Here is a 27,415-nt window from a genome sequence, read left to right as displayed (position 1 = left end):
TGTTATTAAAGCATGTGCACACTTAGCACACACAAAGCGGTGGAAGGAGGAGATGCAAATAGAATTATTTAACACATGCTACGTGTTTTATCAAGACAGACTGTTTTTGCATTTTTATATACAGTCGCGATCAAAAGTCTACAAACACCTGTAAAGAACATCATGTCAGGGCTGTCTTGAGATTCCAATCATTTCTACAACTCTTATTTTCTTGTGATTGGAGCACATACTTGTTGGTCACAAAAAACATTCATGAAGTTTGCTTCTTTTACGAATTGATTATGGCTGCAAAAGTCAAAAGTATACATACAGCAATGTTCATATTTGCTTACATGTCCCTTGGCAAGTTTACCTGCAATAAGGTGCTTTTGGTAGTCATCCACAAGCTTCTGCTTACATTTTTGACCACTCCTCTTGACAAAATTGGTGCAGTTCAGCTAAATTTGTTGGTTTTCTGACTTGGACTTGTTTCTTCAGCATTGTCCACACATTTAAGTCTGGACTTTGGGAAAGCCATTCTAAAACCTTAATTTAGCCATTCCTCTGCCATTTTTGATGTGTGTTTAGGGTCATTGTCCTGTTGGAACACCCAACTGCGCCCAAGACCCAACCTCCGGGCTGATGACTTTAGTTTGTCTTGAAGAAAGTGGAGGTAGTCCTGTAACGACCGGGTCGCATTGTGAAGCGGAGTCGTTCTCTCAAGGATGCAGTCGGGCTCGGACACAGCGTGAAAGTAAGAGTAAATGATTTATTTAAGAATAAAACAAACTATTAAAAAGAAAAACTTACTCATAGCACAAAAGACAAAACAAAAGAGCTAGCATGGGAGCTAGTGGAATAACAAGGCCTAGTGCGGAATCTAGCAAAAGCAGAACTGGTAACCAAAGTCGTCAGTGTTGTGTGAAACACAAACTGACTCAAAAATCTAAATCATAATATGATCCGGGCAGCGGATCATAACAAATCCTCCTTTTTCATTGTCCCATTTAGTCTCTGTAAAGCACCAGTTCCATTGGCAGCAAAGCAGGCCCAGAGCATAATACTACCACCACTATGGTTGACGGTAGGGATAGTGTTCCTGGGATTAAAGGCCTCACTTTTTCTCCTCCAAACATATTGCTGGGTATTGTGGCCAAACAGCTCCATTTTTGTTTCGTCTGACCACAGAACTTTCCTCCAGAAGGTCTTATTTTTGTCCTTGTGATGTCAGATGAAACACAGATGGCTCTGTTTGGCCACAATACCCAGAATATGTTTGGAGGAGAAAAGGTGAGGCCTTTAATCCCAGGAACACCATTCCCACCGTCAAGCATGGTGGTGGTGGTATTATGCTCCTGGGCCTGTTTTGCTGCCAATGGAACTGCTGCTTTACAGAGAGTAAATGGGACAATGAAAAATGAGTTGAGTTGAATTTGAGTTTATTTCAAACATGCAAGCATAAAACATGATATCACAATTTCCAGTTTCTCTTTTCAACATGTTCGAAAAGGAGTAGGAAGAAGCAGAGCTTATTTAATCCTACCCCTTTTCTCTTACATAACAGTTGCTAAAACTTTTGTTCACTTCCTGTTCTCAATGTATTCACAATATACTCCGTCAGTTTTCCCAATAAAATGAAATATATAAATTGAGGATGAACTCCAAATTCTTCAGGACAACCTAAAATCATCAAGCCCGAAGGTTGGGTCTTGACCCCAAACACACATCGAAAGTGGTAAAGGAATGGCTAAATCAGGCTAGAATGAAGGTTTTAGAATGGTCTTCCCAAAGTCCAGACTTAAATGTGTGGACAATGCTGAAGAAACAAGTCCATGTCAGAAAACCAACAAAATTCGCTGAACTGCACCAATTTTTTCAAGAGGAGTGGTCAAAAATGTAAGCAGAAGCTTGTGGATGACTACCAAAAGTACCTTATTGCAGGTAAACTTGCCAAAGGGACATGTAAGCAAATATGAACATTGCTGTATGTATACTTTTGACCCAGTCACATTTTCAGTAGAGACATAATACATTCATATAAGAAGACAACTTCAGGAATGTTTATTGTGACCAACAAGTATGTGCTCCAATCACTACATCACAAAAAAATAAGAGTTATAGAAATGATTGGAAACTCAAGATAGCCATAAAATGATGTTCTTTACACGTGTATGTAAACTTTTGATCGCAACTGTAGCACAAATGCACAGAAATGGCTGTGAAAAAGCTCATCCAATAATCCGTCCTTTTGTGTTAACATATTTGGGCTGTCAGAAATACAAAATATTAGATGTAGCATCTATTCAGAGGCCCCGGACTGTTGAAGGACTGAAGCTCTACATAAAACAAGAATGGGAAAGAATTCCACTTTCAAAGCTTCAACAATTAGTTTCCTCAGTTCCCAAACGTTTATTGAGTGTTGTTAAAAGAAAAGGTGATGTAACACAGTGGTGAACATGCCCTTTCCCAACTACTTTGTCACGTGTTGCAGCCATGAAATTCTAAGATAATGATTATATGCACAAAAAAAAATGTTTATGAGTTTGAACATGAAATATGTTGTCTTTGTAGCATATTCAACTGAATATGGCTTGAAAAGGATTTGCAAATCATTGTATTCTGTTTATATTTACATCTAACACAGGAGTGTCCAAAGTGCGGCCCGCAGCCATTCGTTTAGCGGCCCGCCACACATTCTGCAAAAATTGCGAAATTAATAGTATTGCATAAAAAAAAAAAACATTTAAAAAAAGTGGAATGAGGTGAAATCAAATGAGAAAAAGTGTTAATGTTGACACAAAGCTGCCATTTTTTCTTTTTGTCTTTATTTTCTTTTTTTTCCATTGATTAAAAAAAAAAAGGATTAAAAAAAATCTGTTATAATGAATTATTACTTAAAAATTATCACTTTAAAATGTTTTATGTGGAAAATATATTGCATATGTAGTGTGGTTGCCATATAAAAACCAAAGTTTTGACAAAAGATCATAAGATAAACAAAATAATAGTTCAAACTTCAAATCGACAGATATATCGGAAGTTGATTTTGAAATTTAAGTGTTAAAAAAAAAACTAATAAAAATGCATCACTTTATTAGTGGGGAACCTTTCGGATGTCAAATATATTTAGTAGGATTTTATTTAACTTTTCACTGTGATTACTCAAAAATATTCAATTCAATGGTGTCCTGCATTATTGATCTTTGAGGGCTTTAATTGCTAAATAAAGGAACTCTCCAGAAGGAATCAATAAAGTACTATCTATCTATTTATCTATCCATCTAAATACTGCATATTTCAGTTTTGCTATAAAAAACAAAGTTGTCTTTGACAGAAAAGGCATAAAACCTTATTTATTTTACTTTATATCAACCTCAAATTGATAGAGATTTACTGTAAGCATTTAATAAAAAATAATAATAATAATAATTTGACTTTTTTTGAACATTTTAGTGACTGAGACCCTCTATGCTCCCCAGAAGCCCTAAGGATTGAAAAAAAAATCCATATATTTTGTTATGGTTTGAAAATGAAAAATATCAAAATGTCCTCGCATGCTTAAATTTTTCTGTGGAAAAAGTTTGGACACCCCTGATCCAACACAATTTCCAACTCATATGAGAAAGTATTTAAGTGACCTAAGAAGCAAAACAACACACAACACTATCATGACCACACGTGTAAGGTTTGTGTAAGTGTGTAAGACAATAGTTTGTGTAAGTGTGTAAGACAATAGTTTGTGTAAGTGTGTAAGACAATAGTTTGTGTAAGTGTGTAAGACAATAGTTTGTGTAAGTGTGTAAGACAATAGTTTGTGTAAGTGTGTAAGACAATAGTTTGTGTAAGTAAGACAATAGTTTGTGTAAGTGTGTAAGACAATAGTTTGTGTAAGTGTGTAAGACAATAGTTTGTGTAAGTGTGTAAGACAATAGTTTGTGTAAGTGTGTAAGACAATAGTTTGTGTAAGTGTGTAAGACAATAGTTTGTGTAAGTGTGTAAGACAATAGTTTGTGTAAGTGTGTAAGACAATAGTTTGTGTAAGTGTGTAAGACAATAGTTTGTGTAAGTAAGACAATAGTTTGTGTAAGTGTGTAAGACAATAGTTTGTGTAAGTGTGTAAGACAATAGTTTGTGTAAGTGTGTAAGACAATAGTTTGTGTAAGTGTGTAAGACAATAGTTTGTGTAAGTGTGTAAGACAATAGTTTGTGTAAGTGTGTAAGACAATAGTTTGTGTAAGTGTGTAAGACAATAGTTTGTGTAAGACAATAGTTTGTGTAAGTGTGTAAGACAATAGTTTGTGTAAGTAAGACAATAGTTTGTGTAAGTGTGTAAGACAATAGTTTGTGTAAGTGTGTAAGACAATAGTTTGTGTAAGTGTGTAAGACAATAGTTTGTGTAAGTGTGTAAGACAATAGTTTGTGTAAGTGTGTAAGACAATAGTTTGTGTAAGTGTGTAAGACAATAGTTTGTGTAAGTGTGTAAGACAATAGTTTGTGTAAGTGTGTAAGACAATAGTTTGTGTAAGTGTGTAAGACAATAGTTTGTGTAAGTGTGTAAGACAATAGTTTGTGTAAGTGTGTAAGACAATAGTTTGTGTAAGTGTGTAAGACAATAGTTTGTGTAAGTGTGTAAGACAATAGTTTGTGTAAGTGTGTAAGACAATAGTTTGTGTAAGTGTGTAAGACAATAGTTTGTGTAAGTGTGTAAGACAATAGTTTGTGTACGTGTGTAAGACAATAGTTTGTGTAAGTGTGTAAGACAATAGTTTGTGTAAGTGTGTAAGACAATAGTTTGTGTAAGTGTGTAAGACAATAGTTTGTGTAAGTGTGTAAGACAATAGTTTGTGTAAGTGTGTAAGACAATAGTTTGTGTAAGTGTGTAAGACAATAGTTTGTGTACGTGTGTAAGACAATAGTTTGTGTAAGTGTGTAAGACAATAGTTTGTGTAAGTGTGTAAGACAATAGTTTGTGTAAGTGTGTAAGACAATAGTTTGTGTAAGTGTGTAAGACAATAGTTTGTGTAAGTGTGTAAGACAATAGTTTGTGTAAGTGTGTAAGACAATAGTTTGTGTAAGTGTGTAAGACAATAGTTTGTGTAAGTGTGTAAGACAATAGTTTGTGTAAGTAAGACAATAGTTTGTGTAAGTGTGTAAGACAATAGTTTGTGTAAGTGTGTAAGACAATAGTTTGTGTAAGTGTGTAAGACAATAGTTTGTGTAAGTGTGTAAGACAATAGTTTGTGTAAGTGTGTAAGACAATAGTTTGTGTAAGTGTGTAAGACAATAGTTTGTGTAAGTGTGTAAGACAATAGTTTGTGTAAGACAATAGTTTGTGTAAGTGTGTAAGACAATAGTTTGTGTAAGTAAGACAATAGTTTGTGTAAGTGTGTAAGACAATAGTTTGTGTAAGTGTGTAAGACAATAGTTTGTGTAAGTGTGTAAGACAATAGTTTGTGTAAGTGTGTAAGACAATAGTTTGTGTAAGTGTGTAAGACAATAGTTTGTGTAAGTGTGTAAGACAATAGTTTGTGTAAGTGTGTAAGACAATAGTTTGTGTAAGTGTGTAAGACAATAGTTTGTGTAAGTGTGTAAGACAATAGTTTGTGTAAGTGTGTAAGACAATAGTTTGTGTAAGTGTGTAAGACAATAGTTTGTGTAAGTGTGTAAGACAATAGTTTGTGTAAGTGTGTAAGACAATAGTTTGTGTAAGTGTGTAAGACAATAGTTTGTGTACGTGTGTAAGACAATAGTTTGTGTAAGTGTGTAAGACAATAGTTTGTGTAAGTGTGTAAGACAATAGTTTGTGTAAGTGTGTAAGACAATAGTTTGTGTAAGTGTGTAAGACAATAGTTTGTGTAAGTGTGTAAGACAATAGTTTGTGTAAGTGTGTAAGACAATAGTTTGTGTACGTGTGTAAGACAATAGTTTGTGTAAGTGTGTAAGACAATAGTTTGTGTAAGTGTGTAAGACAATAGTTTGTGTAAGTGTGTAAGACAATAGTTTGTGTAAGTGTGTAAGACAATAGTTTGTGTAAGTGTGTAAGACAATAGTTTGTGTAAGTGTGTAAGACAATAGTTTGTGTAAGTGTGTAAGACAATAGTGTGATTTCTTCCAGCTGCATGCAGTCGTGTCAGACATGGAGCAGGAGAAGTTTGAACTGCAAAAGAAGCACATGGACAATATCCAGGAGGTGCTGGAGAACACCAAGATCAGGCTGGCAAAGATGGAGTCCGACTATAACGCTCGCTCACAATCCACTGTGAGTACAACATTTGGGGCTTTCTTTTCTGTCCCTTGGCTTGTCGCTCACATTTCGGGCTTTCACGTCTTTTGTGAGGGGCGGAATAGTTCGGTATGTAGAGTGGCCGTGCCAGAGACTTGAGGGTCCCAGGTTTGATCCCCGCTGCCACCGTCCTAGTCACTGCCATTGTGTCCTTGGGCAAGACCCTTTACCCGCATACTCCCAGTGCCACCCACACTGCTTTAAGGAGAGCTACATGAAACATAAGTTTAGTATTGCAAGTTAGTCCTTAAATAAAATAGTCAACATACAAGACAACTTGTATTTTAGTAGGAAGTAAACAAACAAAGTTTGAGTTCCTTAAGACTCTGGATGCTGTGGGACTGTCTTGGTTGACAAGACTCTGCAGCATCGCGTGGACATCGGGGGCGGTACCTCTGGGTTGGCAGACCTGGGTGGTGGTCCCTCTCTTTAAGGAGGGTGTGTTCCAACTATGGTGGGATCACACTCCTCAGCCTTCCCGGTAAGGTTTATTCAGGTGTACTGGAGAGAAGGCTACGCCGGATAGTCCAACCTCGGATTCAGGAGGAACAGTGTGGTTTTCATCATGGTGGTGGAACTGTGGACCAGCTCTATACTCTGGGCAGGGTTCTTGAGGGTGCATGGGAGTTTGCCCAACCAGTCTACATGTGCTTTGTGGACTTGGAGAAGGCATTGGACCGTGTCCCTCGGGAAGTCCTGTGGGGAGTGCTCAGAGAGTATGGGGTACCGGACTGTCTGATTGTGGCGGTCCGCTCCCTGTATGATCAGTGTCAGAACATAGTCCACTCCCTGTATGATCAGTGTCAGAACATAGTCCACTCCCTGTATGATCAGTGTCAGAACATAGTCCACTCCCTGTATGATCAGTGTCAGAACATAGTCCACTCCCTGTATGATCAGTGTCAGAACATAGTCCACTCCCTGTATGATCAGTGTCAGAACATAGTCCACTCCCTGTATGATCAGTGTCAGAACATAGTCCACTCCCTGTATGATCAGTGTCAGAACATAGTCCACTCCCTGTATGATCAGTGTCAGAACATAGTCCACTCCCTGTATGATCAGTGTCAGAACATAGTCCACTCCCTGTATGATCAGTGTCAGAACATAGTCCACTCCCTGTATGATCAGTGTCAGAACATAGTCCACTCCCTGTATGATCAGTGTCAGAACATAGTCCACTCCCTGTATGATCAGTGTCAGAACATAGTCCACTCCCTGTATGATCAGTGTCAGAACATAGTCCACTCCCTGTATGATCAGTGTCAGAACATAGTCCACTCCCTGTATGATCAGTGTCAGAACATAGTCCACTCCCTGTATGATCAGTGTCAGAACATAGTCCACTCCCTGTATGATCAGTGTCAGAACATAGTCCACTCCCTGTATGATCAGTGTCAGAACATAGTCCACTCCCTGTATGATCAGTGTCAGAACATAGTCCACTCCCTGTATGATCAGTGTCAGAACATAGTCCACTCCCTGTATGATCAGTGTCAGAACATAGTCCACTCCCTGTATGATCAGTGTCAGAACATAGTCCACTCCCTGTATGATCAGTGTCAGAACATAGTCCACTCCCTGTATGATCAGTGTCAGAGTTTGGTCCGCATTGCCGGCAGTAAGTCGGACACGTTTCCAGTGAGGGTTGGACTCCGCCAAGGCTGTCCTTTGTCACCCATTCTGTTCATAACTTTTATGGACAGAATTTCTAGGCGCAGTCAAGGCGTTGAGGGGTTCCGGTTTGGTGACCGCAGGATTAGGTCTCTGCTTTTTGCAGATGATGTGGTCCTGATGGCTTCATCTGACCGGGATCTTCAGCTCTCACTGGATCGGTTCGCAGCCGAGTGTGAAGCGACCGGAATGAGAATCAGCACCTCCAAATCCGAGTCCATGGTTCTCTCCCGGAAAAGGGTGGAGTGCCATCTCCGGGTTGGGGAGGAGACCCTGCCCCAAGTGGAGGAGTTCAAGTACCTAGGAGTCTTGTTCACGAGTGAGGGAAGAGTGGATGGTGAGATCGGTGCGGCGTCTTCAGTAATGCGGACGTTGTACCGATCCGTTGTGGTGAAGAAGGAGCTGAGCCGGAAGGCAAAGCTCTCAATTTACCGGTCGATCTACGTTCCCATCCTCACCTATGGTCATGAGCTTTGGGTCATGACCGAAAGGATAAGATCACGGGTACAAGCGGCCCAAATGAGTTTCCAGGTCTCTCCCTTAGAGATAGGGTGAGAAGCTATGCCATCCGGGGGGAACTCAAAATAAAGCCGCTGCTCCTCCACATGGAGAGGAGCCAGATGAGGTGGTTCGGGCATCTGGTCAGGATGCCACCCGAACGCGTGTTTAGGGCACGTCCAACCGGTAGGAGGCCACGGGGAAGACCCAGGACACATTGGGAAGACTATGTCTCCCGGCTGGCCTGGGAACGCCTCGGGATCCCCCGGGAAGAGCTAGACGAAGTGGCTGGGGAGAGGGAAGTCTGGGCTTCCCTGCTTAGGCTGCTGCCCCCGCGACCCGACTTTGGTTAAGCGGAAGATGATGGATGGTAAACAAACAAAGACTCCTAATTAGTCTGCTGACATATGCAGTAACATATTGTGTCATGTATACACCTATTATATTGTCCACATTATTAAGGACAAGCGGTAGAAAATGAATTATTAATTACTTGTTCATTTACTGTTAATATCTGTTTACTTTCTCTTTTAACTTGTTCTATCTACACTTCTGTTAAAATGTAATAATCACTTATTCTTCTCTTCTTTGATACTTTACATTAGTTTTGGGTGATGTGAAGTGAAGTGAATTATATTTATATAGCGCTTTTCTCTAGTGACTCAAAGATCTTTACATAGTGAAACCCAATATCTAAGTTACATTTAAAGCAGTGTGGGTGGCACTGGGAGCAGGTGGGTAAAGTGTCTTGCCCAAGGACACAACGGCAGTAACTAGGATGGCGGAAGCGGGAATCGAACCTGCAACCCTCAAGTTGCTGACACGGCTGCTCTACCAACCGAGCTATGCCGCTATACCACACATTTGGGTATGGATCCGATACCAAGTAGTTACAGGATCATACATTGGTCATAATTTAAGTTCTCATGTGTCTGGGACATATTTCTTAAATTAATTAAAATATGATTAAAAAAAAAAAGATTTTGTGACTATAAAATAATATTGATGTAATCATAGTAGTATCAACTAGATATGCTTTTGTACTTGGTATCATTACAGTGGATGTCAGGTGTAGATCCACCCATGGCTTTTGTTTACATTGTGACGCCGGTGAGCTACGGTGTGTAGTGAAGCATGTTTAGCTATTCCACGTCCTGCAGTGATAATGCTACTTGTAATAAACTTACTTTATTTGTCGCCATGGAGGCAAGGATTAGTGATATAGAAGTAGCAAAAACACTGCCAATTGCGGATGGACATTAGCAGCTAACTAGCTAGAGATTTTAGGCCAAAATGCGTCTGTTCTCCCTTTTCTGTCTACACACGGTGTCTGCTTGTAAGTACTCTGTGTGCGCGCGCTGCCGAACATGCTCCTCTTCTCGTAAAACCATCATTGTCACGACGTGATGACGAAGCGCCGTCATGCTTGTAAAAAAAGAAATATGGCGAACCGTTCCTTTTCAAACTGAGTATAGTGCCGTTTTTGATTAATTAGTACCTTGATATTATACTAATACTGGTACACCGTACAACACTTATACATAGCATTATATAGTTTTAACTTATATCTGTCAGTTGACTCCATATGGAAAGCGCTAAAAACTACAAAACTACAACATGGCTGACAGGGAGAAGACGCCGTCAAAGTGGAGGCACATAAATAAGACCACCCACAAATCGGCGTATCCTGCAGAGACGGTCAGAAAGTGGTTTCAACCAAAGAACCACCATTACATGATATGTAGATCACCAGGAAGTGTTTTAAATCATTATATGCATACTTGCCAACCTTGAGACCATATTCAGTTGAATGCACTACAAAGACAACATATTTGATGTTCAAACTCATAAACTTTATGTTTTTTGCAAATAATAATTAACTTAGAATTTCATGGCTGCAACACGTGCCAAAGTAGTTGGGAAAGGGCATGTTCACCACTGTGTTACATCACCTTTTCTTTTAACAACACTCAATAAACGTTTGGGAACTGAGGAAACTAATTGTTGAAGCTTTGAAAGTGGAATTCTTTCCCATTCTTGTTTTATGTAGAGCTTCAGTCCTTCAACAGTCCGGGGTCTCCGCTGTCCTATTTTACGCGTCATAATGCACCACACATTTTCCATGGGAGACAGGTCTGGACTGCAGGCGGGCCAGGAAAGTACCTGCACTCTTTTACTACGAAGCCACGCTATTGTAACACGTGGCTTGGCATTGTTTTGCTGAAATAAGCAGGGGCGTCCATGATAACGTTGCTTGGATGACAACATATGTTGCTCCAAAACCTGTATGTACCTTTCAGCATTAATGGTGCCTTCACACATGTGTAAGTTACCCATGCCTTGGGCACTAATGCACCCCCATACCATCACACATGTGTAAGTTACCCATGTCTTGTTCACTAATACACCCCCATACCATCACACATGTGTAAGTTACCCATGCCTTGGGCACTAATACACCCCCATACCATCACACATGTGTAAGTTACCCATGTCTTGGCCACTAATACACCCCCATACCATCACACATGTGTAAGTTACCCATGCCTTGGGCACTAATACACCCCCATACCATCACACATGTGTAAGTTACCCATGTCTTGTTCACTAATACACCCCCATACCATCACACATGTGTAAGTTACCCATGTCTTGTTCACTAATACACCCCCATACCATCACACATGTGTAAGTTACCCATGTCTTGTTCACTAATACACCCCCATACCATCACACATGTGTAAGTTACCCATGTCTTGTTCACTAATACACCCCCATACCATCACACATGTGTAAGTTACCCATGTCTTGTTCACTAATACACCCCCATACCATCACACATGTGTAAGTTACCCATGTCTTGGGCACTAATACACCCCCATACCATCACACATGTGTAAGTTACCCATGTCTTGTTCACTAATACACCCCCATACCATCACACATGTGTAAGTTACCCATGTCTTGTTCACTAATACACCCCCATACCATCACACATGCTGGCTTTTACACTTTGCACCTATAACAATCCAGATGGTCATTTTCTTCTTTGTTCTTGAGGACTCCACGTCCTCTGTTTCCAAATATAATTTGAAATGTGGACTTGTCAGACCACAGAACACTTTTCCACTTTGCATCAGTCCATCTTAGAATATCTCGGGTCCAGCGAAGCCGGTGGAGTTCCTGGATGTTGTTGATGAATGGTTTTCGCTTTGCATAGTAGAGTTTTAACTTGCACTTACAGATGTAGCGACCAACCGTAGTTACTGACAGTTGTTTTTTTAAGTGTTCTTGAGCCCATGTGGTGATATCCTTTACACACTGATGTCGGTTTTTGATGCAGTACCACCTGAGGGCTCAAAGGTCCATAATATCATCGCTTACGTGCAGTGATTTCTCCAGATTCTCTGAACCTTTTGATGATATTATGGAGCGTAGATGTTGAAATCCCTAAATTTCTTGCAATGTCACTTTGAGAAAGGTTGTTCTTAAACTGTTTGACTATTTGCTCACACAGTTGTGGACAAAGGGGTGTACCTCGCCCCATCCTTTCTTGTGAAAGACTGGGAAACTGTTTTTATAGCCAGTCATGGCACCCACCTGTTCCCAATTAGCCTGCACACCTGTGGGCTGTTCCACATAAGTGTTTGATGAGCATTCCTCAACTTTATCAGTATTTATTGCCACCTTTCCCAACTTCTTTGTCACGTGTTGCTGGCATCAAATTCTAAAGTTAATGATTATTTGCACAAAAAAAGAAAACTGTTTATGAGTTTGAACATGAAATATGTTGTCTTTGTAGCATATTCAACTGAATATGGCTTGAAAAGGATTTGCAAATCATTGTATTCTGTTTATATTTACATCTAACACAATGTCCCAACTCATATGGAAACGGGGTTTGTGTGTATATATATATATATAATTTTTTTTTCTAATCTGTTCATGAATGAGTATATCCGTTCACCCCCCATGAAGTCTGATCTACAAAACGTGCAGGCAGCATAGTACCTCCACTCCTTCCCCTTCGAGCTTTCCTGGACGAACTGATATGATTTTCCCCAATCATTTTGGAGCTTGCAAGCGTACTTCTTCTTCTTACTCGTCGTCGCCATGACTGTCTCTTCTTTGTTCTTCTGCTTCGTCTCTGTTATGTTTTTTGGACATTACTACTTGCCGTGGTTTTGTAGCATGATGGGAACCCGGATGTTGTGTGTCAGTGTAATAACGTGCCGGCTGGAATAAACACACACTGAGAAATAGCTCCTTGCCTGCCTACTTTATGGCTTATAGATCAACCTCTGGATAACGGAGACATATATAATAGTCTCCTTTTCGGGTGAGAGAGGGCGCTAAAGGCACGCCCCCAATATTGTTGGAAATGGGGAGAAATTCGGGAGAATGATTGCCTCGGGAGATTTTCGGGAGGGGCAGTGAAATGTGGGAGTGTCCCGGGACAATTGGGAGGGTTGGCAAGTATGATAAAATGAGCCCTTGAATTATTTTGCTTTATTTTTAGTGACCATCCTGACTCTTTTACTTTGCAAATATGGTATTTGCAATCACTGGTATTTTTCTGTGTTGGCATCACAAACAACATGTTTTAAAACGCAAAACACATATTTCTGATCCTCATAGTGCTCCATTTTGCAGGGCCCACTATAGTTCCCAAGATACTAGCACAGCCTTGCTGCTTTTAAAACTTGCACCCATGTTTCTTTGAGGGGAAAATGAAGGTGAATTGTCATTATTTCCTAAATGTCATATTTTTAGCAGAAACGTTTTAATCCAAGCGTCAACTAACGCTTTTAAATTGCAATTGTTGTGCTTGAACTTGTGCACGCTCTACTTCCATTCATGTTGAATAGAAACAGGTTGAAGGGAGGAAGACCTTTTTGAGTTGGCCATAGTGTGACATGCCTCGCAAATAGCATTGTGTCGTCATAACGGGGGCTTGTCATGCTGTGCACATCACACTTATTGCCACTTGTCTGAAATCTGTCAGCAAGCTCACATTTAAAAGTCATCAAACAGTGGACAGTGTGGGGCCCTAAGGTGAGGCCTCTTGTTTGAATAATTAGGGACAGACAAGGTCTAGGAGGATAAAAAGAGCCCTCTGTCAATTTTATCTTAGCTGTTTTATCACACACACACACACACACACACACACACACACACACACACACACACACACACACACACACACACACACAGACTAAAGTATGTTCAAAGTGAACTTATCTGAGATGAGTTATCAGTCACTGTATCCAAATGTCAACAAGCCTTTCATTTTGCAAAGGTTTATCTTCTGCACTGATTAGTTATGTAGTTTATTCCTATTTAGTCCACACGGTACAGTAAAGTGTGACAGTTCAAGGAAGGAAGGGAGTGTAGATAGGAGCAGATGTGCATGAATGTTATCTCTGCTCCCTGCATAGTAGACACAGTGACTGAGTGGCTGCTTGACCATAAAAGACAAGCCAGTGTTGGCAGGCCATCTCTTGATTGGAGTCCATTTTCCATCTACTACATAGAAATAGGTCAGAATAAAGATATGGAAATGTTTCCTATTAAGGGGAAGAATAGGTCAAATATGTGTGTTAATATGTTGTTGTGAAGCTAGAAAAATCCTTTCATGGACCTTTTTAGTAGGATTTTCCACAAAAAAGTGCATTAATTAGTAAATGGCGAAGCTTATGTGGCCGTATTTGTTTGGTTTTTAAACCAAATTTGATTTACTTTTCATAATAGAAAACTACAAAAGTGGAATGATTTGTTTTAAGGTCAAACTGCTGCCATTGTAAAACCTGCATTTGCACAGACAGTCTTTTTAGTAGCAAGCTCGCATTAACTCTCATACAATTGGAAAAAACAGGTTTACTATTATAGTCTAGTCAGTAGCCTAGTGTAGTGCTTCTCAACCTTTTTTCAGGGATGTACCCCATGTCAACTTTTTTTTAATTCAAGTACCCCCTAATCCAGGGGTCGGGAACCTTCATGGCTGAGAGAGCCAAGAAGCCAAATATTTTAAAATGTATTTCCGTAAGAGCCATATAATATATATTTTTTAACACTGAACACAACTAAATGCCTGCATTTTTAAGTAAGACCAACATTTCTAGAGTATAATAGGTCTCTTATTCTTTGTAATAACATTGTTATTCTGAAGCTAACTGTGGAGGGGGCGTGGCCTGGGGACCTGCAGCGAACCGGGGTGTTGCCAGGATCGGCTTCGAAATCAGCGACAGGTGCATAGGTTGCCCACCTGGGCCTTGTTATCTAATCACCTGTCGCTCTGTTATAAGCAGCAGCCAGGAGGAGAGACGGGGTTGGGGCTGGAGCCAGAGCGTGAGCGAGAACGAAAGAGAAAAAGACAATTGCTGGAAAGCAACTAATAGACTTATTGAAAAATAAAATAATAATGTAACCCTGAAACTGGCTCTCATGTCGGTGCTTGGTGGTCTGAAGAACCCCCAGGAGGGCAAGCCCCACACTAACCAATAATAAATAAATGACTTCTTACCATTAACGCAACTTCTTGAACAGGTGCGGTGGGAAAACGGATGGATGGATTAAAAATGCATGAGAATGTTTTATATTTGGAACGTTATTTTTAACACTGTGATTACAAGTGGAATTATTCATAATTATCGTGTTAAGCAATGTCAGCTCAGATTTATCTGAGAGCCAGATGCAGTCATCAAAAGAGCCACATCTGGATCTAGAGCCATAGGTTCCCTACCCCTGTTCTAATCCATGGATAGGGAACCAATGGCTCTACACCAGGGGTCACCAACGCGGTACCAGGTCGCCCGTAAGGACCAGATGAGTCGCCCGCTGGCCTGTTCTAAAAATAGCTCAAATAGCAGCACTTACCAGTGAGCTGCCTCTATTTTTTAAATTGTATTTATTTACTAGCAAGCTGGTCTCGCTTTGCTGGACATTTTTAATTCTAAGAGAGACAAAACTCAAATAGAATTTGAAAATCCAAGAAAATATTTTAAAGACTTGGTCTTCACTTGTTTGGATAAATTCATTTATTTTTTTACTTTGCTTCTTAATTTTCAGAAAGACAATTTTAGAGAAAAAATACAACATTAAAAATGATTTTAGGATTTTTAAACACAAATACCTTTTTACCTTTTAAATTCCTTCTTCTTCTTTCCTGACAATTTAAATCAATGTTCAAGTACATTTTTTTTTTATTGTAATGAATAATGAATACATTTAATTTAATTCTTCCTTTTAGCTTCTGTTTTTTCGACGAAGAATATTTGTGATATATTTCTTCAAACTTATTATGATTAAAATAAAAATAAAAACATTCTGGCAAATCTAGAAAATTTGTAGAATCAAATTTAAATCTTATTAAAAGTCTTTTAAAATGTTTGTCCTGGAAAATCTAGAAGAAATAATGATTTGTCTTTGTTAGAAATATAGCTTGGTCCAATTTGTTATATATTCTAACAAAGTGCAGATTGGATTTTAACCTATTTAAAACATGTCATCAAAAATATATATTTATTGTAAGAAATCATTAAGATGATCAGTGTTTCCACAAAGATAAATATCATTAATTATTGTTAGTAACATAGAGTTTAAGGTAAATTGAGCAAATTGGCTATTTCTGGCAATTTATTGAAGTGTGTATCAAACTGGTAGCCCTTGGCATGAATCAGTACCCAAGAAGTAGCTCTTGCTTTCAAAAAGGTTGCTGACCCCTGACCTAGATCCAGATGTGGTTCTTTTAATGACTGCATCTGGCTCTCAGATAAATCTTAGCTGACATTACTTAACAAGATAAGTCCTGAATAATTCTGCTGGTAATCACAGTGTTAAAAATAACGTTCATAATATAAAACATTCTCATGCATCTTAATCCATGCATCCGTTGTCATGTCTGTGATCATGTTTAGTTTAGGTCATGTTCTGTTTGGTTTTTAGACACTCAGTTCCTGCTTTTTCACTCTTGTTTTGCCACCATTACTTTCACCTGTTTCACATTTTGAGTCACGCACCTGTTTTCACTAATCATGTCACTATTATTTAAATCCATAGTTGCCAGGAAGTCAGCCTGGCGACATCACCTCTGCTCACTTCTGTTCATAGTTATGCTTCTTCTGATACTCACTTCTGTTCATAGTTATGCTTCTTCTGATACTCACTTCTGTTCATAGTTATGCTTCTTCTGATACTCACTTCTGTTCATAGTTATGCTTCTTGCATGTCACATACGTTTGCTTTTTTCATGTCACAGTTAACGAGTTTTGCTTCATGTTCATAGTTTCTGCCTTTGTGCAAGTTTTTGTTTCATTAGCCAAGTTTTTGTACTTCCGGCTTGTGCGCGCCTTTTATTCATTTTTTAGAGTAATAAATAAATATGTCCTTCCCTTCACACCTTGCCCGCTCTAACTTCCCTTTGCATTCCAGGAAAACAAACCTCAAAGTCCACGTACTGACATCCGTTTTCTTCCGCACCTGTTCATTTGGTTAACTTCAGAATAACTATGTTATTAAAAAGAATAAGAGACTTATTATACTCTAAAAATGTTGGTCTTACTTAAAAATGCACACATTCAGTGTTCAAAAATATTGTACGGCTCTCACAGAAATACATTTTGAAATATTTGGCTTTCATGGCTCTCTCTGCCAAAAAGGTTCCCGACCTCTGTCTTAATCACAGCAAAGCATTTTTGCTCATCATTTTCTGATTTATTCAATTGTATAACAGTGCAAAATATTGCTCATTTGTAGTGGTCTTTCTTCAACTATTTGGGAAAAAAGATGTAAAAATAACTAAAAATAAACAAGTGATTGAATGCTAAATGCAGATTTCTCCACATAGAAGTAATCATCAACTTAAAGTGTCCTCTTTGGGGATTGTAATAGAGATCCATCTGGATTCATCAACTTACTTATAAACATTTCTTCACAAAAAAAGAAATCTTTAACATCAATATTTATGGAACATGTCCACAAAAAAAATCTAGCTGTCAACACTGAATATTGCATTGTTGTATTTCTTTTCACACTTTATGAACTTACATTCAAGTATTATTCAATAAATATATTTATAAAGGATTTTTGAATTGTTGCTGTTTTTAGAATATTTAAAAAAAATCTCGCGTACCCCTTGGCATACCTTCAAGTACCCCATTTGAGAACCACTGTTCTAAGTGGTTAGAGTGTCCGCCCTGAGATGGGCAGGTTGTGAGTTCAAACCCCGGCCGAGTCATACCAAAGACTATAAAAATGGGAGCCATGACCTCCCTGCTTGTGACTCAGCATTAAGGCTTGGAATTGTATGGCTGTTGACCAAGTATGTCTTGCATTCACTTGTGTGTGTCGAAAGCCGTATATATTATGTGATTGGACCGGCATGCAAAGGCAGTGTGTGTTACGACTGCTGACATTTTCTTCGTCTCTTCCGCGAATTAGATAAATATTATTATTTGATATTTTATGGTAATGTGTTAATAATTTCACACACAAGTCGCTCCAGAGTATATGTCACACCCCCGGCCAAACTATGAAAAAAAACTGCAACTTATAGTCCGAAAAATATGGTAGGTCGGTCAGAGATCATGATATATTACACAAACCTACTCAGTGGCCTAGTGGTTAGAGTGTCCGCCCTGAGATGGGCAGGTTGTGAGTTCAAACCCCGGCTGAGTCATACCAAAGACCATAAAAATGGGAGCCATTACCTCCCTGCTTGGCACTCAGCATCAAGGGTTGGAATTGGGGGTTAAATCACCAAAAATGATTCCCGGGCGTGGCCTTCGCTGCTGCTCACTGCTCCCCTCACCTCCCAGGGGGCAAACAAGGGGATGGGTCAAATACAGGGGACAAATTTCACCACGCCTAGTGTGTGTGTGTGTGTGTGTGTGTGACATTTATTGGTATTTTAACTTCAACTTTAACTTTAATGTCCATCCGCAATCGGCAATGTTTTAGCTTCTTCTAAATCACTAATCCTCGCCTCCATGGCAACAAATAAAGTAAGTTTCTTACAAGTACCTTTATCACTGCAGGACGAGAAACATCTAAACATGCTTCACTACACACCTTAGGAGGATACAATAGCTAAACATGCTTCACTACACACCTTAGGAGGATACAATAGCTAAACATGCTTCACTACACACCTTAGGAGGATACAATAGCTCACCAGCGTCACAATGTAAACAAACGCCATGGGTGGATCTACACCTGACATCCACTGTAATGATACCAAGTACAAGAGCGTATCTACTATGATTAAGTCAATATTTTTTTAATGTCACAAAATCTTTTTTTTTCAATGTATTTATATTATATTCATTAATTTAAGAAATATGGCCCCAGACACATGAGAACCTAAATTATGACCAATGTATGATCCTGTAACTACTTGGTATCGGATCGATACCTAAATGTGTGGTATCATCTAAAACTAATGTAAAGTATCAAAGAAGAGAAGAATAAGTGATTATTACATTTTAACAGAATTGTATATAGAACATGTTAAAACAGAAAACAGTGTGACACCTACCCTTTATATCAGTATTTATTCATCAGTATTAGTTTATTAGGTATTATATTTTATTGTACGTTCTTGTAACTACTTGGTAACTGATTCCTAAATGTGTGGTATCATCCAAAACTAATGTAAAGTATCAAAGAAGAGAAGAATAAGTGATTATTATATTTTAACAGAAGTGTAGATAGGAAATGTTAAAAGAGAGAATAAACAGATATTAACAGTCAATGAACAAGTAGATTAATCATATTTTTTTACAGTTTGTCCTTAATAATGTGTACAAAATAATAAGTGTATAAATGACACAATATGTTACTGCATAAGTCAGCAGACTAATTAGAAGCCTTTCTTTGTTTACTTACTATTAAAAGACAAGTTGTCTAGCATGTTCACTATTTTATTTAAGGACAGATTATTCATTAAGTGTTCATTCAAAGCGAAGGCAAAATATGAAGATATATATGGTGTGTCGTGACATGGCCTAAAAATATCAAGATATTAAAAAGAGGCCGTATCGCCCAGCCCTAATTGTAAATTAGCCGGGACGCTAATTAATTTAAAACCTCTTCTCACTCCGGCGCTTACCAATGGCATGCAGTAAATGTAGGCCTGCGCTTAAAAATTTGAGTGTGAAGTAAGGATACATCATAAAAAGCACATTTAATAAAAAAAACATTATTATTGTCTTACCTTTACTTATAAATGAAGTCCATGCGCAGCTCCTTCGGATCAAAAGCATGGATAACTTGTTTATAGAAGTCTTCCTTATCTTTCTTCAGTTTTAAAAGTCTCTCTGTCTCGATGGAGATCTTCCTTTATTACCTCCTGCTTCCATTGAAAGTCCAGTTTAGAAAACTGTCTTATTTTAGATATGTAATCCTCCATGTTAAAAGTGCAAGCCAGAGGAAAAACTAAAGGATGGCTGCTCACTCTTGCTGCTTGTTGTCACTTCTTTTGCAGCCGAGTAGTCGCAAGAAGGATCACTAGCGCCCTCTACCACCAGGAGGCGGGAGTCATTTAATGACTCATATTTGACACACGCAGCTACGGTATATTAATAAAACATAGTTGCCTACTGTTCTTTTTAGCATATTCAATAGTTTGGACCTTAAATCCTACTGAATAGCTCTTAATCTTCTTCCCTTTATGCGATTTCAAATGATTGAAATCAGCCTCCTCCATTTTGAAAATGATGACAGGTGAAGTGTCACTCGTGACGTGACGAGTTTGACCCGGGGGAAATTCTAGACAACCGCTAATAAATAAAATATTTTGCGAAACAAGTTTGACCTGGCGGTAATGCTAAGCATGTGCTAATTATTTGGCAAAACAAGTTTGACCCGGCAGTAATTCTAGGCAGGCACACACTATATACCTGGCGGCATTTCAAGGAAATACGGTAAAAGTGTATGCTTGCATGCATCCACACCAAGGACATCTATGTTATGAGATGAGTGAATAAGTCTGTCGTCTGGTTGCTGTCTTCTTTTTTTTTTCTCACGCATTCAACATTTTTTTTTATCTTCAAAGACTTTTTTGAAATGTAACTTATGTAGTTCCCACCCAGTAATTCACACGGGCAACACCTAATTAGTGGATGTAACTTGCTCCCACTGAGAGTGTCCAGGTGTACCAGCCGGGGTTTGGACAGGTGCTTCTTCTCATCTGCCGCCAGAGACCAAAAGGTGCAAAACACAGGCTTCTTGTTTCCGTCTTCGCACAGGCCTCCCTCTTCCTCTTATGCACCATCTCTCCTGTCATCGTTCAGATCTGGCGGCACACTCCATCTTTAATCATCATCCTCTTTATCAGCCTTCTCATACAGCATTCCAAGCTGTCATGTACACAAATGTATGAAGACACGCAGCAGACAAAGAAACTGTGTTTCTCTTCAATAACCAGGACGGGAAAGGCTGTAATTCTATGCTGTTTTATTTTAGAATAAAGCACTTGGCAGTCAATTATAATACTGGACATAACAGGAGTTGTTACATACTGTAGAGATGTTATTTACATCAGAGGTATTTAACTATTAACTTTTTGGGTGATTACTGTATTTTCCGAAACAGAGGGCGCACCAGATTATAAGGCGCACTGCCGATAAGCGGGTCTAGTCAGGTCGTTTTTCATATATAAGGCAGACCTGATTACAAACCACGTTTCCATATGAGTAAATATAAACAGAATACAATGATTTGCAGATCATTTTCAAGCCATATTCACTTGAATGCACTACAAGGACAACATATTTGATGTTCAAACTCATAAACTTTATGTTTTCTATGCAAATAATAATTAACTTAGCATTTCATGGCTGCAACACATGCAAAGTAGTTGGGAAAGGGCATGTTCACCACTGTGTTACATCACCTTTTCTTTTAACAACACTCAATAAACGTTTGGGAACTGAGGAAACTAATTGTTGAAGCTTTGAAAGTGGAATTCTTTCCCATTCTTGTTTTATGTAGAGCTTCAGTCCTTCAACGCTGTCGTATTTTACGCTTCATAATGCGCCACACATTTTCCATGGGAGACAGGTCTAGACTGCAGGCGGGCCAGGAAAGTACCCGCGCTCTTTTTTATAAAGCCACGCTGTTGTAACACATGGCTTGGCATTGTCTTGTTGAAATAAGCAGGGGCGTCCATGAAAAAGACGGCACTTGGATGACAACATATGTTGTTCCAAAAGCTGTATGTACCTTTCAGCATTAATGGTGCCTTCACAGATGTGTAAGTTACCCATGCCTTGGGCACTAATACACCCCCATACCATCACACATGTGTAAGTTACCCATGCCTTGGGCACTAATACACCCCCATACCATCACACATGTGTAAGTTACCCATGTCTTGTTCACTAATACACCCCCATACCATCACACATGTGTAAGTTACCCATGCCTTGTTCACTAATACACCCCCATACCATCACACATGTGTAAGTTACCCATGTCTTGTTCACTAATACACCCCCATACCATCACACATGTGTAAGTTACCCATGCCTTGGGCACTAATACACCCCCATACCATCACACATGTGTAAGTTACCCATGCCTTGGGCACTAATACACCCCCATACCATCACACATGTGTAAGTTACCCATGTCTTGTTCACTAATACACCCCCATACCATCACACATGTGTAAGTTACCCATGTCTTGTTCACTAATACACCCCCATACCATCACACATGTGTAAGTTACCCATGTCTTGTTCACTAATACACCCCCATACCATCACACATGTGTAAGTTACCCATGTCTTGTTCACTAATACACCCCCATACCATCACAGATGTGTAAGTTACCCATGCCTTGGGCACTAATACACCCCCATACCATCACACATGTGTAAGTTACCCATGTCTTGTTCACTAATACACCCCCATACCATCACACATGTGTAAGTTACCCATGTCTTGTTCACTAATACACCCCCATACCATCACAGATGTGTAAGTTACCCATGCCTTGGGCACTAATACACCCCCATACCATCACACATGTGTAAGTTACCCATGTCTTGTTCACTAATACACCCCCATACCATCACACATGTGTAAGTTACCCATGCCTTGTTCACTAATACACCCCCATACCATCACACATGTGTAAGTTACCCATGTCTTGTTCACTAATACACCCCCATACCATCACACATGTGTAAGTTACCCATGCCTTGGGCACTAATACACCCCCATACCATCACACATGTGTAAGTTACCCATGCCTTGGGCACTAATACACCCCCATACCATCACACATGTGTAAGTTACCCATGTCTTGTTCACTAATACACCCCCATACCATCACACATGTGTAAGTTACCCATGTCTTGTTCACTAATACACCCCCATACCATCACACATGTGTAAGTTACCCATGTCTTGTTCACTAATACACCCCCATACCATCACACATGTGTAAGTTACCCATGTCTTGTTCACTAATACACCCCCATACCATCACACATGTGTAAGTTACCCATGTCTTGTTCACTAATACACCCCCATACCATCACAGATGTGTAAGTTACCCATGCCTTGGGCACTAATACACCCCCATACCATCACACATGTGTAAGTTACTCATGCCTTGGGCACTAATACACCCCCATACCATCACACATGTGTAAGTTACCCATGTCTTGTTCACTAATACACCCCCATACCATCACACATGTGTAAGTTACCCATGTCTTGTTCACTAATACACCCCCATACCATCACACATGTGTAAGTTACCCATGCCTTGTTCACTAATACACCCCCATACCATCACACATGTGTAAGTTACCCATGCCTTGGGCACTAATACACCCCCATACCATCACACATGTGTAAGTTACCCATGCCTTGGGCACTAATACACCCCCATACCATCACACATGTGTAAGTTACCCATGCCTTGTTCACTAATACACCCCCATACCATCACACATGTGTAAGTTACCCATGCCTTGGGCACTAATACACCCCCATACCATCACACATGTGTAAGTTACCCATGTCTTGGGCACTAATACACCCCCATACCATCACACATGTGTAAGTTACCCATGCCTTGGGCACTAATACACCCCCATACCATCACACATGTGTAAGTTACCCATGCCTTGGGCACTAATACACCCCCATACCATCACACATGTGTAAGTTACCCATGTCTTGTTCACTAATACACCCCCATACCATCACACATGTGTAAGTTACCCATGCCTTGGGCACTAATACACCCCCATACCATCACACATGTGTAAGTTACCCATGCCTTGTTCACTAATACACCCCCATACCATCACACATGTGTAAGTTACCCATGCCTTGGGCACTAATACACCCCCATACCATCACACATGTGTAAGTTACCCATGCCTTGTTCACTAATACACCCCCATACCATCACACATGTGTAAGTTACCCATGCCTTGGGCACTAATACACCCCCATACCATCACACATGTGTAAGTTACCCATGTCTTGGGCACTAATACACCCCCATACCATCACACATGTGTAAGTTACCCATGCCTTGGGCACTAATACACCCCCATACCATCACACATGTGTAAGTTACCCATGCCTTGGGCACTAATACACCCCCATACCATCACACATGTGTAAGTTACCCATGTCTTGTTCACTAATACACCCCCATACCATCACACATGTGTAAGTTACCCATGCCTTGGGCACTAATACACCCCCATACCATCACACATGCTGGCTTTTACACTTTGCATCCATACCAGTCTTGATGGTTCGCTTCCCCTACGGTCTGGATGACACGATGTTGAATATTTCCAAAAACTATTTGAAATGTGGAATCGTCAGACCACAGAACACTTTTCCACTTTGCATCAGTCCATCTTAGATGATCTCGGGTCCAGAGAAGCCGTTGGCGTTTCTGGATGTTGTTGATAAATGTCTTTCGCTTTGCGTAGTAGAGCTTTAACTTGCACTTACAGATGTAGCGACCAACTGTATTTAGTGACAGTGGTTTTCTGAAGTGTTCCTGAGCCCATGTGGTGATATCCTTTAGAGATTGATGTGGGTTTTTGATACGGTGCCGTCTGAGGGATGGAAGGTCACGGTCATTCAATGTTGGTTTCCGGCCATGCCGCTTACGTGGAGTGATTTCTCCAGATTCTCTGAACCTTTTGATGATATTATGGAGCGTAGATGTTGAAATCCCTAAATTTATTACAATTGCACTTTGAGAAAGGTTGTTCTTAAACTGTTTGACTATTTGCTCACACAGTTGTGGACAAAGGGGTGTACCTCGCCCCATCCTTTCTTGTGAAAGACTGAGCATTTTTTGGGAAGCTGTTTTTATAGCCAATCATGGCACCCACCTGTTCCCAATTAGCCTGCACACCTGTGGGGTGTTCCATTCCTCAACTTTATCAGTATTTATTGCCACCTTTCCCAACTTCTTTGTCACGTGTTGCTGGCATCAAATTCTAAAGTTAATGATTATTTGCAAAAAAAAAAAAAGTTTGAGTTTGAACATGAAATATGTTGTCTTTGTAGCATATTCAACTGAATATGGCTTGAAAAGGATTTGCAAATCATTGTATTCTGTTTATATTTACATCTAACACCATTTCCCAACCCGTATGGACAAGTTGTATGTTCCAGCTCTAAGCACTTGAGAACCTCCTGGAGCTAAGTTTTTTTAAGTGAGAAAATGAATGCAAAGACTTGTAGGACATGATAAGATTCTTCCCATGCTGTACAAACTCTGACCTTTGGCACAGTTTGTACTGCAGAGAGGTTGTTGCTGGTAGATGACTGACGTATCTTGGAGGGGAAATCAGTGTAAAAGAGTTGATTTGAAGGAGACTTCACGGCAAGTTCAGACTCTCTACAGCTGCATGTAAAGATGCAGAGAATAATGGATGTCGGTGCATGCTTGTGGTTTTTGTAGATGCAGATTGTGTGTGAGCTGGAGCAGCAAACCAAGCAGCAGTCTGCGGAAGTCGAGAAGAGCAACAACTTGTGTCAGAAGGCGACGCAGGAGAAGGCCCAGCTGGAGATCCACCTTGCATCCATCAATGTGGAACTGCAGGAGGCCAACAGAAGGTCTGGAAGATGGTTGACCTAGACAGGAAGTAAGAGTGACTGATACTCTGACCCGGTCCACAGCTTTATGGTCCTGCAGAAAGACAAAGATGAACAGAGCGTGCTGTTTGAGCAGACCTTACAGAAGTTCCAGGCCAAACACCAAGCTGACGTCAACCATTTGCAGAAGGAGCACACGCTCTCTGTGGCCAAGGTAATGTCTGCACAATGGAGGCAGTCACTCACATGACAAACAACCACAAGGTAATGTCTGCACAATGAAGTCAGTCACTCACATGACAAACAACCACAAGGTAATGTCTGCACAATGGAGTCAGTCACTCACATGACAAACAACCACAAGGTAATGTCTGCACAATGGAGTCAGTCACTCACATGACAAACAACCACAAGGTAATGTCTGCACAATGAAGTCAGTCACTCACATGACAAACAACCACAAGGTAATGTCTGCACAATGGAGTCAGTCACTCACATGACAAACAACCACAAGGTAATGTCTGCACATTGGAGTCAGTCACTCACATGACAAACAACCACAAGGTAATGTCTGCACAATGAAGTCAGTCACTCACATGACAAACAACCACAAGGTAATGTCTGCACAATGGAGTCAGTCACTCACATGACAAACAACCACAAGGTAATGTCTGCACAATGAAGTCAGTCACTCACATGACAAACAACCACAAGGTAATGTCTGCACAATGGAGGCAGTCACTCACATGACAAACAACCACAAGGTAATGTCTGCACATTGGAGTCAGTCACTCACATGACAAACAACCACAAGGTAATGTCTGCACAATGGAGTCAGTCACTCACATGACAAACAACCACAAGGTAATGTCTGCACAATGAAGTCAGTCACTCACATGACAAACAACCACAAGGTAATGTCTGCACAATGGAGTCAGTCACTCACATGACAAACAACCACAAGGTAATGTCTGCACAATGGAGTCAGTCACTCACATGACAAACAACCACAAGGTAATGTCTGCACAATGAAGTCAGTCACTCACATGACAAACAACCACAAGGTAATGTCTGCACAATGGAGTCAGTCACTCACATGACAAACAACCACAAGGTAATGTCTGCACATTGGAGTCAGTCACTCACATGACAAACAACCACAAGGTAATGTCTGCACAATGGAGTCAGTCACTCACATGACAAACAACCACAAGGTAATGTCTGCACAATGAAGTCAGTCACTCACATGACAAACAACCACAAGGTAATGTCTGCACAATGGAGTCAGTCACTCACATGACAAACAACCACAAGGTAATGTCTGCACAATGAAGTCAGTCACTCACATGACAAACAACCACAAGGTAATGTCTGCACAATGGAGTCAGTCACTCACATGACAAACAACCACAAGGTAATGTCTGCACAATGAAGTCAGTCACTCACATGACAAACAACCACAAGGTAATGTCTGCACAATGGAGTCAGTCACTCACATGACAAACAACCACAAGGTAATGTCTGCACAATGAAGTCAGTCACTCACATGACAAACAACCACAAGGTAATGTCTGCACAATGGAGTCAGTCACTCACATGACAAACAACCACAAGGTAATGTCTGCACATTGGAGTCAGTCACTCACATGACAAACAACCACAAGGTAATGTCTGCACAATGGAGTCAGTCACTCACATGACAAACAACCACAAGGTAATGTCTGCACAATGAAGTCAGTCACTCACATGACAAACAACCACAAGGTAATGTCTGCACAATGGAGTCAGTCACTCACATGACAAACAACCACAAGGTAATGTCTGCACAATGGAGTCAGTCACTCACATGACAAACAACCACAAGGTAATGTCTGCACAATGGAGTCAGTCACT

At 40.0% G+C, this 27,415-nt stretch overlaps 1 protein-coding gene across 4 annotated transcripts in view; it reads left to right on the top strand.

Moving 5' to 3' along the window:
- Positions 1 to 27,415, top strand: part of cep112 (centrosomal protein 112) — a 406,308-nt gene that overhangs the window by 83,088 nt on the left and 295,805 nt on the right. For 3 of the 4 annotated variants that reach the window (XM_061885269.1, XM_061885268.1, XM_061885271.1), the window contains exons 11-13: positions 6,095 to 6,238; positions 25,389 to 25,543; positions 25,607 to 25,736. In XM_061885269.1, coding sequence (XP_061741253.1) covers positions 6,095 to 6,238; positions 25,389 to 25,543; positions 25,607 to 25,736 — 429 coding nt within the window. The remainder of the gene's footprint in view (positions 1 to 6,094; positions 6,239 to 25,388; positions 25,544 to 25,606; positions 25,737 to 27,415) is intronic. The other variant, XM_061885270.1, reaches the window with a different exon arrangement.

The sequence above is a fragment of the Nerophis ophidion genome, linkage group LG23, assembly GCF_033978795.1.
Source record: "Nerophis ophidion isolate RoL-2023_Sa linkage group LG23, RoL_Noph_v1.0, whole genome shotgun sequence".
Classification (NCBI taxonomy): Eukaryota; Metazoa; Chordata; class Actinopteri; order Syngnathiformes; family Syngnathidae; genus Nerophis; species Nerophis ophidion.
Note: the sequence above shows the minus strand (reverse complement) of the source record. Positions and strands in the feature narration are given on the sequence as shown.